Here is an 11,940-nt window from a genome sequence, read left to right on the forward strand (position 1 = left end):
TGCATGTGTGGCTCAGAGGCCTGGGGACACCCCTGCCAGCAGGACCTGGGCCTGGCGGGTTCCCGGTGTGGGTGGGTTGGGGGGGAGCTGGGCACAGTGGGCGTCACTGATGCTGGGATTTCTCCATGAACACAGTCAGGAAGTGTAGGTCTGATATAGATCTGGGGTTTCTGTCGGGCAAATCTGAGACCATTTGAGCATCAGAATCAACAGCAACAGCCTCGGACAGAGTCAGCGAGGTCAGGAGAGCCCACTGAGAGCTCAGCTGCTGGGATGTGAAGGAGCGGGTGGGGCTCCTCCCTGGGTGGAGTGAGGGTGGAGTGAACCTCCCGGCGTGCAGGAGGAGGTCAGACATCCCCCAAACAGCCCAGCAGCCATCCTGGAACTCCTTGTTCAGCAAGAAACACTGGGAGGCGACAGTTTGAGGAGAAACAAGATATTTACATCTTCCCACAGCATCTCCCCAAATATACTGTTTCACAACAAATAGAAAACAGGAGCCAAATTCAAATCCAATGTAGAAAATTACTTTAAATGTGATATACATTCAATGCCACATTGTGGCCAACCCAGTCCAGCCTTGGCCGTGAGGCAGTGCCCGGGGCCTGTCCTGCTAAGACCGCAATATTCAGACAGGCAGACAGCTGGGGTCTGGCGGGCCCTCTGGGCTGGCCAGGGGGGCTGGGGGTGTGGTCCCTGAGCGCGAGGCAACTGGCGCTCTTCCTCAAGGCTCTGGGGAGCTCAGGCTGCAGCAGAAGGGAGGCCCCAGGCCCTCGCTGGCCCATGGGAATGGCACGGGGCGTCTCCAGCCCCACCCCAGCAGGGGCTCCACCTCTCCCTCCACTGGAGAAGATGGAAGCCAGCCCAGCGGGGAGCCCCCAGGCCTCCTGGCTCCTGTGGTTCCACCAGGTGGACAGCCTCTTTCAGCAGCCGTCGCTCCGGGTATCTCTGGTGTTGGGGTACAGAGTCTGTAGGTCAGCGGTTTCAGCTCCTCCCAGTGAATGCAGGTTCTGTCTCTTCCACGGCCACTGTGGTGATGTCCGGAGGGGTCTGCAGGGCCTCAGTGACTATGGCTTCACCTTCTGCCTCCTGTCTCTTCCGCTGCGGGCACACAAAGCGTGGAGACCCCGCCTGCTCAGGCGCCCCTGGGACTCCAGGTTCTCGGTTCATTTTACTGTTTTCAATTTGAGGAGGTGGGTTCTCTCCTGAGCTACCGTGGCTGTACTTGAAGGACTCAGGACCCTCAGAGAACTGGGAGCCCCCACCATATACACCAGAAACACCAGACTCAGCGGGGAGGGGGGAGGGGGAGGGGAAGGGGGAGGAGATCAATACCTGGACGGAGACGATCACCTTGACTACATCGCCTGCAATGCACAGACACACAGGTCAGGCAGGGGCAGTGTCTGATCAGGGGACACAGGCTCATGGCAATTGGGGTCTCACGGTGGTGGCAGGAGCACCAACTCCTGCTTCTCCCTGGGAGACCGTCCCCAAGGGACTGACCCTCTCTGAGAGCGGAGGAGGCCAGCTGTGTTGGGACTACTAGCCCAGCCTGTCCCCCCAGGAGGCCCAGCATGGGTGAGAGGACCGGGGGTGCCCAGCCCACCTCCCCAGCTGCCGCCCCCAAGTGCATAACTAACCCTAATTCAACCGTCGTCTGTGGGAGGGGGACAAGTGCTTCACAGTGGCAAGGCCCTGCCCACCACACCAGCAGGTGCCCAGCCGGCTGAAACTAAGCTGCTCCCCCGCCTGCCCCGGAGCCTGAGGCCCTGAGACCTCCCTGCATTGGAGGCCCCGGGTGAGGATTGGGGGCTTTGCTGCCGCCTGGCCGGAGGATGGGGCTGACTTTCCCTTCGGACCTCAATGCTTAGAAGCTGCATTCCCAGGGACTGTGCACAGGGCTCCCAGGGCCACAGCCAGGTCCACAATGCTGGGTCAGTGCCCAGGAGGCCAGGCACAGCACAGGTGCCCAGACCAGGGCGGGTAGGTGGAGGAATGAATGAATGAATGGCCTTACTCAGTGAGGACATAGCCTTGTCCCCAGCAGGACGGCTGTTGACCCTCAACCCAGAGCCTCTCCCAGCTGAGCAGAGCCTGCCCTGCTCCCCACAGCCCTGGCGGGGGCAGGCAGGAGCATGGGGTCATGGAGTGCGTGGGCAGGGGTGGCAGAGGGCTCCCTGGTCAGGGGTCCCACCTTCCCTTCCCCCAAGGAGGCCACCTGACTCCTGGGCTCCAGCCACAGCAGGAAGCGCACCTGCCCCAGCCTGCAGCTCCCCCTCCTGGGAGGAGCCGTGGATCCTGGAAAAGCTCTGGGGCCACCTCCCAGGTTTGGGGGGACAGAGCTCCGAGACGCAACGACCGGGGACATGAGCCCTGATGGGGCTGCCGTGTGCTCACCCCTTGACTTTCTTCTTTTCACATATATTAGGCCAAGTATTAGGCCAACAATAATGACGATGAGGGTCCCTGAGAGAAGCCACCACACCCAGCGGAAGCTGCTGGTCCCAGGTCCGGCCTCCGTCACCAGCCATTTGCTGCACCTGCGGGAGTGGGGCCGAGGATGTGGGAGCGGCAGGTGCAGCACCCGGTGTTCACTCAGTCCCAGGGAGCATCCCCGGCTCACAGGTCCCCAGGCAGTGAAGACAGGTCCCAGGGAGGCTGTGCTGGTGGCAGCTCCTCAGGATGAGACCTCAGAGGTCTGTCTGACTTTTCCAAGCCCAGCTATGGGGAGGTGGAGAGAAGGAAGGAGGAGAAAAGAAACAAGGAGAGATTGGGCAAAGAAGACAGGACGGCAGAGGGAGGGGGAGAGAAGCGGGAGGCAGCCAGCAGTGCACAGACCCCCAGAGAAGGGGAGACCAGTGGCAGACAAGGACAGAAAGTGGAGGGAGAGCCAGTGTCGGGACAGAAACGGTTAGAGCTGGAGATGGACAGGACCAGAGGACAAGGAGGGCAGAGTAGGATGGAAGGCCCCACCGCCGCCTCCCTGGGGGCCACCCCTGCTCCATCCCAGGCTCCACTGGAGGATCCCAGCTCCTCCCAAGAAGCTCTGAAGTCTCAGGTCAACCAGGGGCCCGGGGTCAGCATTTAAAGGTGTCCTCCCGTAGGCAGACGAAGAGTAGAGTGCTCACTTTCCCCCTCCCCTGAAGCCCAGGGGCTCCTCCCATGGCCCTGACATTCAGGGACACCCTGGGTCAGTGACCCAGGAGTGTCAGGGAACAGGGGCTCTGGAGGCAGCCTGCCTCTGGGCCTGCTTCTGGGAAGGCCCATCCTGAGCCTCCAGGAAGCTCGGATCTGATAAGGCTTTGTCTGGGCCCATGGAAGGGGTTATCTGGGGCACACAGGCTTCAGCCATGCAGCTCTCCTGGACACAGGCATGTAACCAGGGTGCCATCCAGGGTGAGACCTTCAGGCCTTTCTGCTGGAGAAGACGGTCATCTCCCAGGGAAGCAACGTGGAGCCCCCTCCCCAGGGCACAGCGCTGGGCCTCCCCCGGGGCCACTTACTTGGTCCCGTGCTGGCATTCCTCCAGGGTCCCATTGGAAGAGAAGGTCCCCGGGGGGCAGTTCTGACACAGGGTGTCCTGACTCTCAGTGCCTGAGAAGAGAGTAACAGGCAGAGGACGCTGAGGGCACCAGGCGGGGAGGGGCTGGTGGCTAGGGACTGTTTGTCTGTGAGCTTCTAGACCTGGGTGCTCTGTGGGTGATGGGAGGCCTGGCCGGGAGGGCCAGGCCCGCTGTTGGCAGTATCAGAGGTGAGGCCTGGGGCGGTGGCTCTGGCTGTCCTGGACCTTGAGTAGTTGGAATTTCATGAGTCCAGGAGTCCCTCTGTGTCCACATCCTGCAGTGTTGTGGGGGCTGCCCGGCCAGGTGCCAGGCCAGGGCTGGACAGTTACTCCTCCTAGACTTAGCTTGAACAGTGGCATTGACCGTGGTCATTCCCATAAACCCAGGCACCATGCCTGGGACCCGAGAGTGAGGCCTGGGGACTGGGGAGTCCCAGAACCCCGAGGTGGAGCCACCTGGGGTGGCCTTTCCCTGCCCCCTCCACCACCTCCATTGCCTGTTCCCCACTGGGCTGCTTCCAGGATAGGACTAAAGTGGGTGGGCCTGGTGCTGGCCAAGGTTCTGTCTCACCAGGGCCCCTGGGCAGGCCATGACGTCAAGGAGACCTGGGGCTCCAGATAGCGGGGCACTAGGGACCAAGGTGGAAATGGGAGGGATGTCTGCCACCCACTACTTACCTCCCTTCTGTACCCTCTGGCCCGGGCTGGAGGTGGCGTAAGCGCGGCACGCGGCGCAGTGGTCCCCGTCCTGGATGATGCAGAAGTGGCCTGGGCTGCAGCCACACAGGGCGTTTGCTGTCGTGGAGCAGTTCCGGCTTGTGCGCAGGCCCATGGCTGGGGTCCAAGAGGAGGGGCTGAGAGGGATACGTGGAGGCCAGGACACCACCCACAGGCCAGAACAGCATCCACAGGCCAAGGACTGCTGCCAGGGCCCCCGGCCAGGCTGAACCCCTGGCTCAGCCAAACGAGGTGCCCGGAGGTGCCTGGCATGGAAGACCTGAGGCTGGGAGGGACACCCAGGGACGGCAGAGTTGTGTGTGGGATGAGGGCCTGAAGGCGGGTCCTGGGAGGGCCTTGTTAACGGGAGCCAGGCCTCCTGGAGAAACTAGCCTTCTGCCAGATGGGCAGGATGCCAAGCTCGCACTGTCAGTTCCAGGACAGGGTAACTCAGACAGGTCCTCACCCCACGTGCCCACCCCAGACACCTGCCCCTCAGATGGGCTTCCCATCTGTGCAAACCAGGCCATTCCAATGGCAGAGGCAGGTAGGGTGAGAGCCCCACTTCTTCAGGTACTGGTGGAGGGGAGGTACCAGCTGGGCCTGAGCCCCTCCTGAGGGCAGCCTCACCTGCCACCTGTGCCCCCACATCCTCAGCCCAGGCAGACAGGTGCTTTCACAAGAGGGGAGGGGCATGGAAGGGGGCACGCAGGTTGAGGTGTGAGCCCCAAATCCCAGCCTGCATGCATGAACCCCCAAAGCACTCCAGCTTCCTCTTCTGTTCATGGCTAGCCCACCTGCCTCGTGCCTCCCTGTAGGCTCAGGCCCTGCCCCCAGGTGTGCCATCAGCCCTGTCCTGCAGATGCCGTACTGCCTGGCCCCAGGGAGCACTTGCCATGCTGAGCCTGGCATGAGGCTCCAAGAGGACAAAGCCACTGGCCGCATGGACAGGCTCTGCGCTCAGTGACTCAAAGGCAGGCCTCTGGGTCTGGCTCCCCTTTCTGTCTGCCTGGACTCAGGTGGGCACCAGTCTCCAGGTGACCCCTTCCCCTGAGGTCATGGGGAAACCAATATCTGGAGGAGAAAGGGACAAGAAGCCCTGTGGGGAAGCAGCAGGTCCCCGTGCCGGCCGGAGAGCCCCAGCACCACCCCACTCCACTTTGCAGCTAGAGACGTGGGAACAGGAGAGGTCTGGGCACCCACCCAGGGCACCAGAGGAGCCAAGGACGAGGGCTAATGGTCAGTCGCCAAGCTCAGGATGGCCCACCTGATGGCCCCGTGACAAAGTGAGAGGTGAGACAGAGGTAGACGGGGGCCGGAGGCTGGCCTGAAGGCGTCCCCTGCAGGATGCACTCATGGAGATGGGGTCGGGACCTGGCCTGGGGCAGCCAGGGCCCTCCTGGGGCACTGTGGTCATGGAGAGAGGGTGTGGGGTGCCCGAGCGGAGGCTGGGCCGGCTGTATTGGCCTCCTACCTGGGTCACACATTTGGCACTGCAGACACTTGCTCAGGCCATTGAAGTGAGCAATGTAGGTCCCCGGAGAGCAGGGTTCACACACCGTGCCCGTCTGCTCCCCACAGGCCTGCCTCACGTGGAAACCTGCCACACAGAGAGTGGGAACTTCGCATGTCTGCGGGAGGCCCCTTCGGGAGCCCATCCACCACTCTGCCTGTGCCCGGAGCCTGAGCAGGGAGACACCAGCTAAGGGGACTCAAATGGCCCATGAGCTGTTCCCCGAGGGACACAGCAGCCCATCAGCCACGAGTGGAGCCGCTCTGGGGAAAATCAGAAAGTTCTGGAAGCACATGGGGCCTCCTGGGACACCTGGCCCGGCTCTGGTATGAGCCTGTGTCTCTGGTCACGGTGGGTCAGCCACGTCTCTCAGACCATTTCCCGTGCAGTGTGACTGTGAGGGTCCCCCAGGGTGAAGAGTCCAAGCTGCTGGCCTGGGGCTCCTGCCCTCCATTTCTGTGCACCTGGCCTGGGGCTCCTGCCCTCCATTTCTGTGCACCTGGGCCCACACCCAGGGCCAGGGAGCAGAGAACACAGGGGTGTCTGGGGCAGGACAGGGCAAGAGTGTCTGCCCTCGGCCCACGGAGCTGGCCGCCAAAGGGCCGCACATACCTGGACCGCACTTGGGACAGCACTCAGAGCCCACTGGGTACTCGTCCTCTTTGCAGGAGGGCAGAGCTGGGGCGTAGCAGGGGGATCCCAGGAAGGTGAGATACAGCACCTAAGGGGGTCAGGACAGGCGTTGGGAGATGTCCTGGCTGCCCCTGTGGGCTCTGCCAGACTTGGCGTCACAGCCTGAGTCTCCCCTCTGTGCAGTGGGGAGGAGCGGCAGTGCCTGGTGGAGAGGAGAGAAGCGGGCCCCGGGCCAGGCTCATGGGACAACCTTGCCAACCTGTGGAGCCTGGGACCGGGTGGGGACCGCCCTTCCTCCAGCCGTGATGACCCTGCCTTGCAGCATGGAGCCCTGGGAACTGGCACTCTGCCCTCGCCAGGGACTCCCCACCCCACACCTGTCTCCCCACCAGGCAGACAACCTGTCGGCCCCCTGCTGGCCGAGGCTGGATCTGCTGACCCCGAAGAGCCAGCAGGGGCAGCCGGGGACGGGCCCCAGGGGCTCACAAGCCAGACAGTGGGTCACATCAGGGAGGGTGGCTCTGCTGTGGCCTCGTTCCTGGGCTGGCTCATGGGCAGTCGGGAGCCCCTGATGGGGAAAGGGGCTGGACAGACAGGAGGGTCACATGAGCACGGAGGGTGTCCCCACCCCTGTCCAGCCCCCTGCTGCACACTGATCTTATCACCTGTCACCAAGGTCAGGGCTGCCGGAGAGTTGGGTCACCTGCTCCAGGGCTCCGCCCAGAGACGCCCAGAGACACCCAGCCCCCAGAAGTGCCCACATCCTGCCAATGGGGGCCCACCAGCTGCCCGTGGATGGAGTGGTGAGCGGGCAGCACACACAGAAAGAGGTCTGCTGCGTAGGGCTGTTGCTCTGCCACTCACCTCACTGTGGTAAGCCCAGTGCTGGGGGTCTGGGTTGGCCCGAGATCTCCGGGCAGCCGGGGACAGGCTGGACGCAGGACCCAGCAACGGCCAGGACAGGGGCATGGGGAAGAGATCTCTGGGAGGCCCTGGGGTCAGAAGTGGGATCTGTGAGGCTCACCAGCGTCAAGAAGTCGGCTTTGGGGGCGGGTCTCCGGGGAGGAGACCCCCAACCTCCAGGAGGCTCCATGCCTCAGGCTCAGACTGGCAGCCCAGGAACCCAGCTAGCAAGACGAACTCCAGCAGAGGAACTCAGCGCCATTGCTGCGACCGTCGGCTAAAAGAGAAAGCAAAAGAGAAACCGCCTCGGTGTGACAAGCTGTGCCTCAGAACCCCAGTGGCAGGAGAGTGGGCAGCGGTGGGTGTCTGGGAGCAGAAAGGGGCTCAGGCCTGCTGGGCGGAGCAGCGCTGGGGGACACAGGTGGGCCCTGCGGGAGGCAGGAGCTGTCCAGGCAAAGCCGAGGGGAAGGGCCAGTGTGAAGGAGGCGCCTGATGGGAGGGGCCAGTTCTCCCCCGGCACCTTTCCAGTCGGCCCTGGGTTTCCTGTAGAAGGGGGAGCCCCCCAAAGTGCATCTGTGTTTCCCCACCTCACTCACACACTCAGGGACCCCTGGCTGCTCCCCATGGCGCTGATTGACATTTTTGCCGAATAAAGGGGCCCTGTGGGTTTCCTGTTCCCATCTCAACTTCTGCTGAACGGGGTAAACTTCCCTTCTGAATCAAACCGCCAGAATGCGGTCTGGCCAGTTTCAGTCACAGGCCCACCAGGGCTGTGTCCCTGTGTGAGGGATGGGAAAAGCCCAGAGTGCCCCCGCCCGTCCCCTGGGAGGGTGGAAGCGCAGCTCTTACTCCCCCTGCAGAGACGCTCCTCGGGCTGGGAAGGCTGCTGGCCTCACCCGGTCTCCCTGTGGACCCTGCACCCCAGCCTCCTGGCTCCCTGTGCCCCACTGGGCTTCCCTGCCCTGCAGAGCCTGGCGGTGGGGAGACCACTGCACGGAGGCGGCCCACAGCCCCAGAGCCCCAAGACAGGCACCAGTGAGTCCCTCGTGATGGCCTCACTCCCTGCATCACGTGGAACCTTGTGTGACGACACTAGTGCCCCGTGGCCCCTTCCTGCTGCTGGACGTGGTGCAGCCAATGGAAGCCCAGGTCTGTCACGCACCACCTGTGCTTGCCCAGAGCAGGTCCCGGTCACCCCCTCTGGGAGCTCCGGCTCTACACCAGGAACTCCCACCTCCAGCAAGCCCATCTGCTGGACGCCTGGCCCAGGACTGCCCCAAGCCCCTCCTGGTACTGACTTCTGCCGGGGACTCCCTCCAGGGTCCAGCCCTGGCCCCTGGGGGACTCAGTGGCATCTGGTGGAAAGGACCTTGGGGATCGTGCCCACCCTGACCTGCAGAAGAGTTGGCAGGGTGGCTGGACACAGGAAGCTGTGGCAGGAGCCCGGGACCCGCACCCCGACTAGAAAGTGTGTGGCCCCGCAGGCCAGCACTGGAGAGCGAGCAGGCAGGGGTGAGGTTAGGCAGGCTGTGGTGTGCGCCCCTGTGGGACCAAGCATCCCGAGCTCCAGAGGCAGGTGCACTGCCGACCACCGTCCGGGGTGGATGAGCCCAGGCCCCAGACTCCAGCACTCTGAGGCAGGGTGGGGGACCAGGTGGCGCCCAGTGGAGGAAAAGCCCCCAAGAGACACCCAGGAGCGTGGACTCCCACCCCACGGCTGGAGCCTGGGAGAGGAGCCCTCTCTGCTGTTTCCCTGGTGCACTCACATCCTTGGCCCTCAGTGCCCCCTGCCAGGAATGCCCCCCACATACAGAGCCCCCCCAGCCCACAGAGCTGCATGGGGCTTTCAAAGAAGAAGGGGGCCCCTTTCATCCTCCACTCCCAGGTGCCCCAGGAGGGCATAGGGGCTCCAGGGTGCAGGGACAGCACGTTCCCTCCCCAACTCCCCAGGAACGCCCAGCCTCCAAGAGCAGACACAGCGCCTACGCCTGCTGGTACAGGCCTCCAACCCCACTCTCTCAGACACGTCCTCAAGTCATCTCATCCACCCCACCCTGGGAAGGAGGGAAACTGAGGCATGGCAAGAGACAAGGCTAACACAGGCATCAGTGAGACTCGGCCCCTCCTGCCCCTTCCTCCATTCCCCTCCTACCCCACTTCAGTTTCCCACGCCAAGGCCCGGTCCTGACATAGGGTCCTAGGTACCAGGCCTCAAGGGGGCTGAAGGGAGCCCATCTGCCCCACCGAGAGTGGAGACAGTGCCAGGTCTTTGCTGAAACGTCACCTCTTCCTTGAGGCCTTCTCTGATTGCTAAATAAGCCCTGTCCCCAGTCCCTGCTCCATGTGTCTGCCCGCCTCGGCCCTCCGCCCGTTTTCTCCCTTCTCTGTGGTCAGCCTTGCCTCGGCCCTCCGCCCGTTTTCTCCCTTCTCTGTGGTCTGCCCGCTCTCCTGGAATGCAGACTCCAGGGGTCCAGGGTGTTGCCTCCGGGCAGCAGGAGGAAAGGTCCTGGGCTCCCGACCCAGCGCTCAGCGCCCCCGCTAAGTACAGCACTCACTCCTTCATCCATCCAGCGCGGGCTCTCCCGGCACCAGCACCTCCAGGCCCTGTCCAGGACACCAGGGTCATCAGGGCATCAGGGAGGAAATGAGGCAGCTCAGGGAGGCGGGAGACGGGGCCCTCCCCAGCCCGCAGCCATCCCCACCCACACAGTTGCCTGCAGGATATCACCGCCCCCATTCCCCAGGCCCACCAGAACCAGCAGGGAGAGGGAGGCAAGTGAGCCCCCCAGCCCCGTGCCTGCTGTCCCAGGGACTCCCCAGACCCAGTGCGGTACCAGTGCAGGCCAGGCAGGGGGCTGAGGCCGAGGCCTGGTCATTGCCCTCCTGGTTATGGTCCGGTGAAGGATTTGAGTCCAGAAGCCAAACATCTACAGTCGTGTGGTGCAGACACTCATGATGGACTGTCCAGGCCACGGGGGGCTCTAACAGATGAAGAGGGGCCTGCAGGGGGCGAGGTGGGCTGCGCTTCCCTGAGAAGGTGCCGGAGTTGAGCGCTGCTGCAGAGGGAAGCTGGGGTCCACCGCTGATGAGTGGGGAGGGGACGGGACACAGAGCAGGCCGTGGCCCACCCTGAGAGGGAGGTACAGACACCAGGCCCGTTCTGTGCTCTGGAGGCTTTGGGCAGCTGTCAGCTGGTTGGACGGTGTGCAGAGCAGATAGAAGCGTGAGGAGGAGACTCTGGGGTCAGCCAGGTGGGCAGCCCTCACAGGGGGGGCTGCCGGGGAGGGCAGGAGGGTGGAGCAGGTGCTGGTGCAGGAGGCCCTTGGAACCTGGAGGACTCTGTGTCCAGCTCTCATGGCCTAAGGCAGGGGCAGCTCCAACGCCTCGGGCCTGGGGACAGAAGGGAGAGGACTTGGGGGCTGGGGGTGGTCAGAGCATTGTGGGAGAGATCTGGGGCAGCTGGGGCTTCCCAGAGGGTGAGGCGTCTGCTGGGAATTGGGGCAGCCCCAGGCGTCCCCAGGCCTCCAGTCCAGCCCTGCTTCCTCCACGCTGCAGGCCAGGGTATCAGTTGCCTGCTGGGAAACCTCAGGGTGCCTCTGGCTCAGGTACCCGCCCCCGACACTCCTGGCTCTGGGCTCCCCCCACCTCCCCACTGTCTGCTTCCCCCACCTCCTCCCCTCCCCTGGCCACCATTCTGCCTCAGGGACGGCGTCTCCTCTCACCCCATATCAGGACCCTGGGCCCCAGCTCCGTTCCCCACCTCTCCTTCCTAGTGATCAACTCCAGACCTCCCATGGGCTTGGGGTCTCTGTGGCCGGAACATTCCTCAGACCCTCTCCTCTAGCCCCGCTGTGTCCCACCACCCGGGCATCCCCACCTGGGTTCCAGCCCTCCAAGGGGCCCCACGCTCTGTGTCCATGATCAGGACACTCACACCCACCCAGCTGGCACCCTTCCTTCCAGACATTCGAGCTCTCGAAGCTCACAGTCACCCTAGGTTAGTGCACAGCCACAACCCAGGCACCTTCAACATCCCCACCTTCCAGGTGAGGAAACCGAGGCACGGAGAGCTGGGGTCCAGGCCAGCGGGGCCTCCCTGGGGAAGCAAAGGAGTGTCGGACCTCAGAAGAGGCTCTGGGGGTCTGAGCCGCCACTGGGCACTGCCGTCCAGGTTCAGCTCAGGCACAGAGCTCGGGGGAAGGTGCCTCCTGTCCTGGTTCAATAGATGGACCCCTGACCCTGGGAAAGGGACTGAGCCAGGGGAGGCCTCAGGTCACTGCACCATGAAGTTGTGGGGAGCTGCGGGGGCCTCTGGGCTCTGAACTGGGCAGGCACAGTGTGGGGACCACCTGCTGAGGGGAAGAAGCGTGCCAGGGTGGACATCTCAGTGCACACACAGGAACCTGAAAAGGCTGAGAATTTCTCAGCAGCAGACAGACTTGCATGACAAGAAACATCCAAGGACTTTCTTCAAGCACAAGGAATTTTTTTTTCACATGGACATTTTTTATTTTTTGTCTTTTTGAGAGGGAGTCTCCCTCTGTCGCCCAGGTTGGAGTAGAGTGGCGCGATCTCAGCTCACTGCAAGCTCCGCCTCCCGAGTTCAAGG

General features: G+C 63.4%; 1 protein-coding gene across 3 annotated transcripts; it reads right to left on the reverse strand.

Moving 5' to 3' along the window:
- Positions 1-505: 505 nt before the first annotated feature.
- Positions 506-9,966, reverse strand: LOC105496695 (TNF receptor superfamily member 14). 3 transcript variants are annotated; one of them, XM_024797580.2, is made up of 9 exons: positions 9,887-9,966; positions 7,293-7,608; positions 6,408-6,516; positions 5,757-5,882; positions 4,244-4,399; positions 3,507-3,597; positions 2,401-2,543; positions 1,336-1,367; positions 506-1,101 (listed from the first exon to the last, which is right to left on the reverse strand). In XM_024797580.2, the coding sequence occupies exons 2-9, from the start codon at positions 7,395-7,397 to the stop codon at positions 985-987; spliced, it is 879 nt and encodes a 292-aa protein (XP_024653348.2). In that variant the 5' UTR covers positions 7,398-7,608; positions 9,887-9,966; the 3' UTR covers positions 506-984. The 3 variants fall into 3 exon arrangements, with proteins under 3 accessions (XP_024653348.2, XP_011765543.2, XP_070923799.1); XM_011767241.2 differs by lacking the exon at positions 9,887-9,966 and having other exon boundaries at positions 7,453-7,842; XM_071067698.1 differs by lacking the exons at positions 1,336-1,367; positions 9,887-9,966 and having other exon boundaries at positions 7,293-7,871.
- Positions 9,967-11,940: the final 1,974 nt, after the last annotated feature.

This window comes from Macaca nemestrina, chromosome 1 (genome assembly GCF_043159975.1).
Source record: "Macaca nemestrina isolate mMacNem1 chromosome 1, mMacNem.hap1, whole genome shotgun sequence".
NCBI classification, from domain to species: domain Eukaryota; kingdom Metazoa; phylum Chordata; class Mammalia; order Primates; family Cercopithecidae; genus Macaca; species Macaca nemestrina.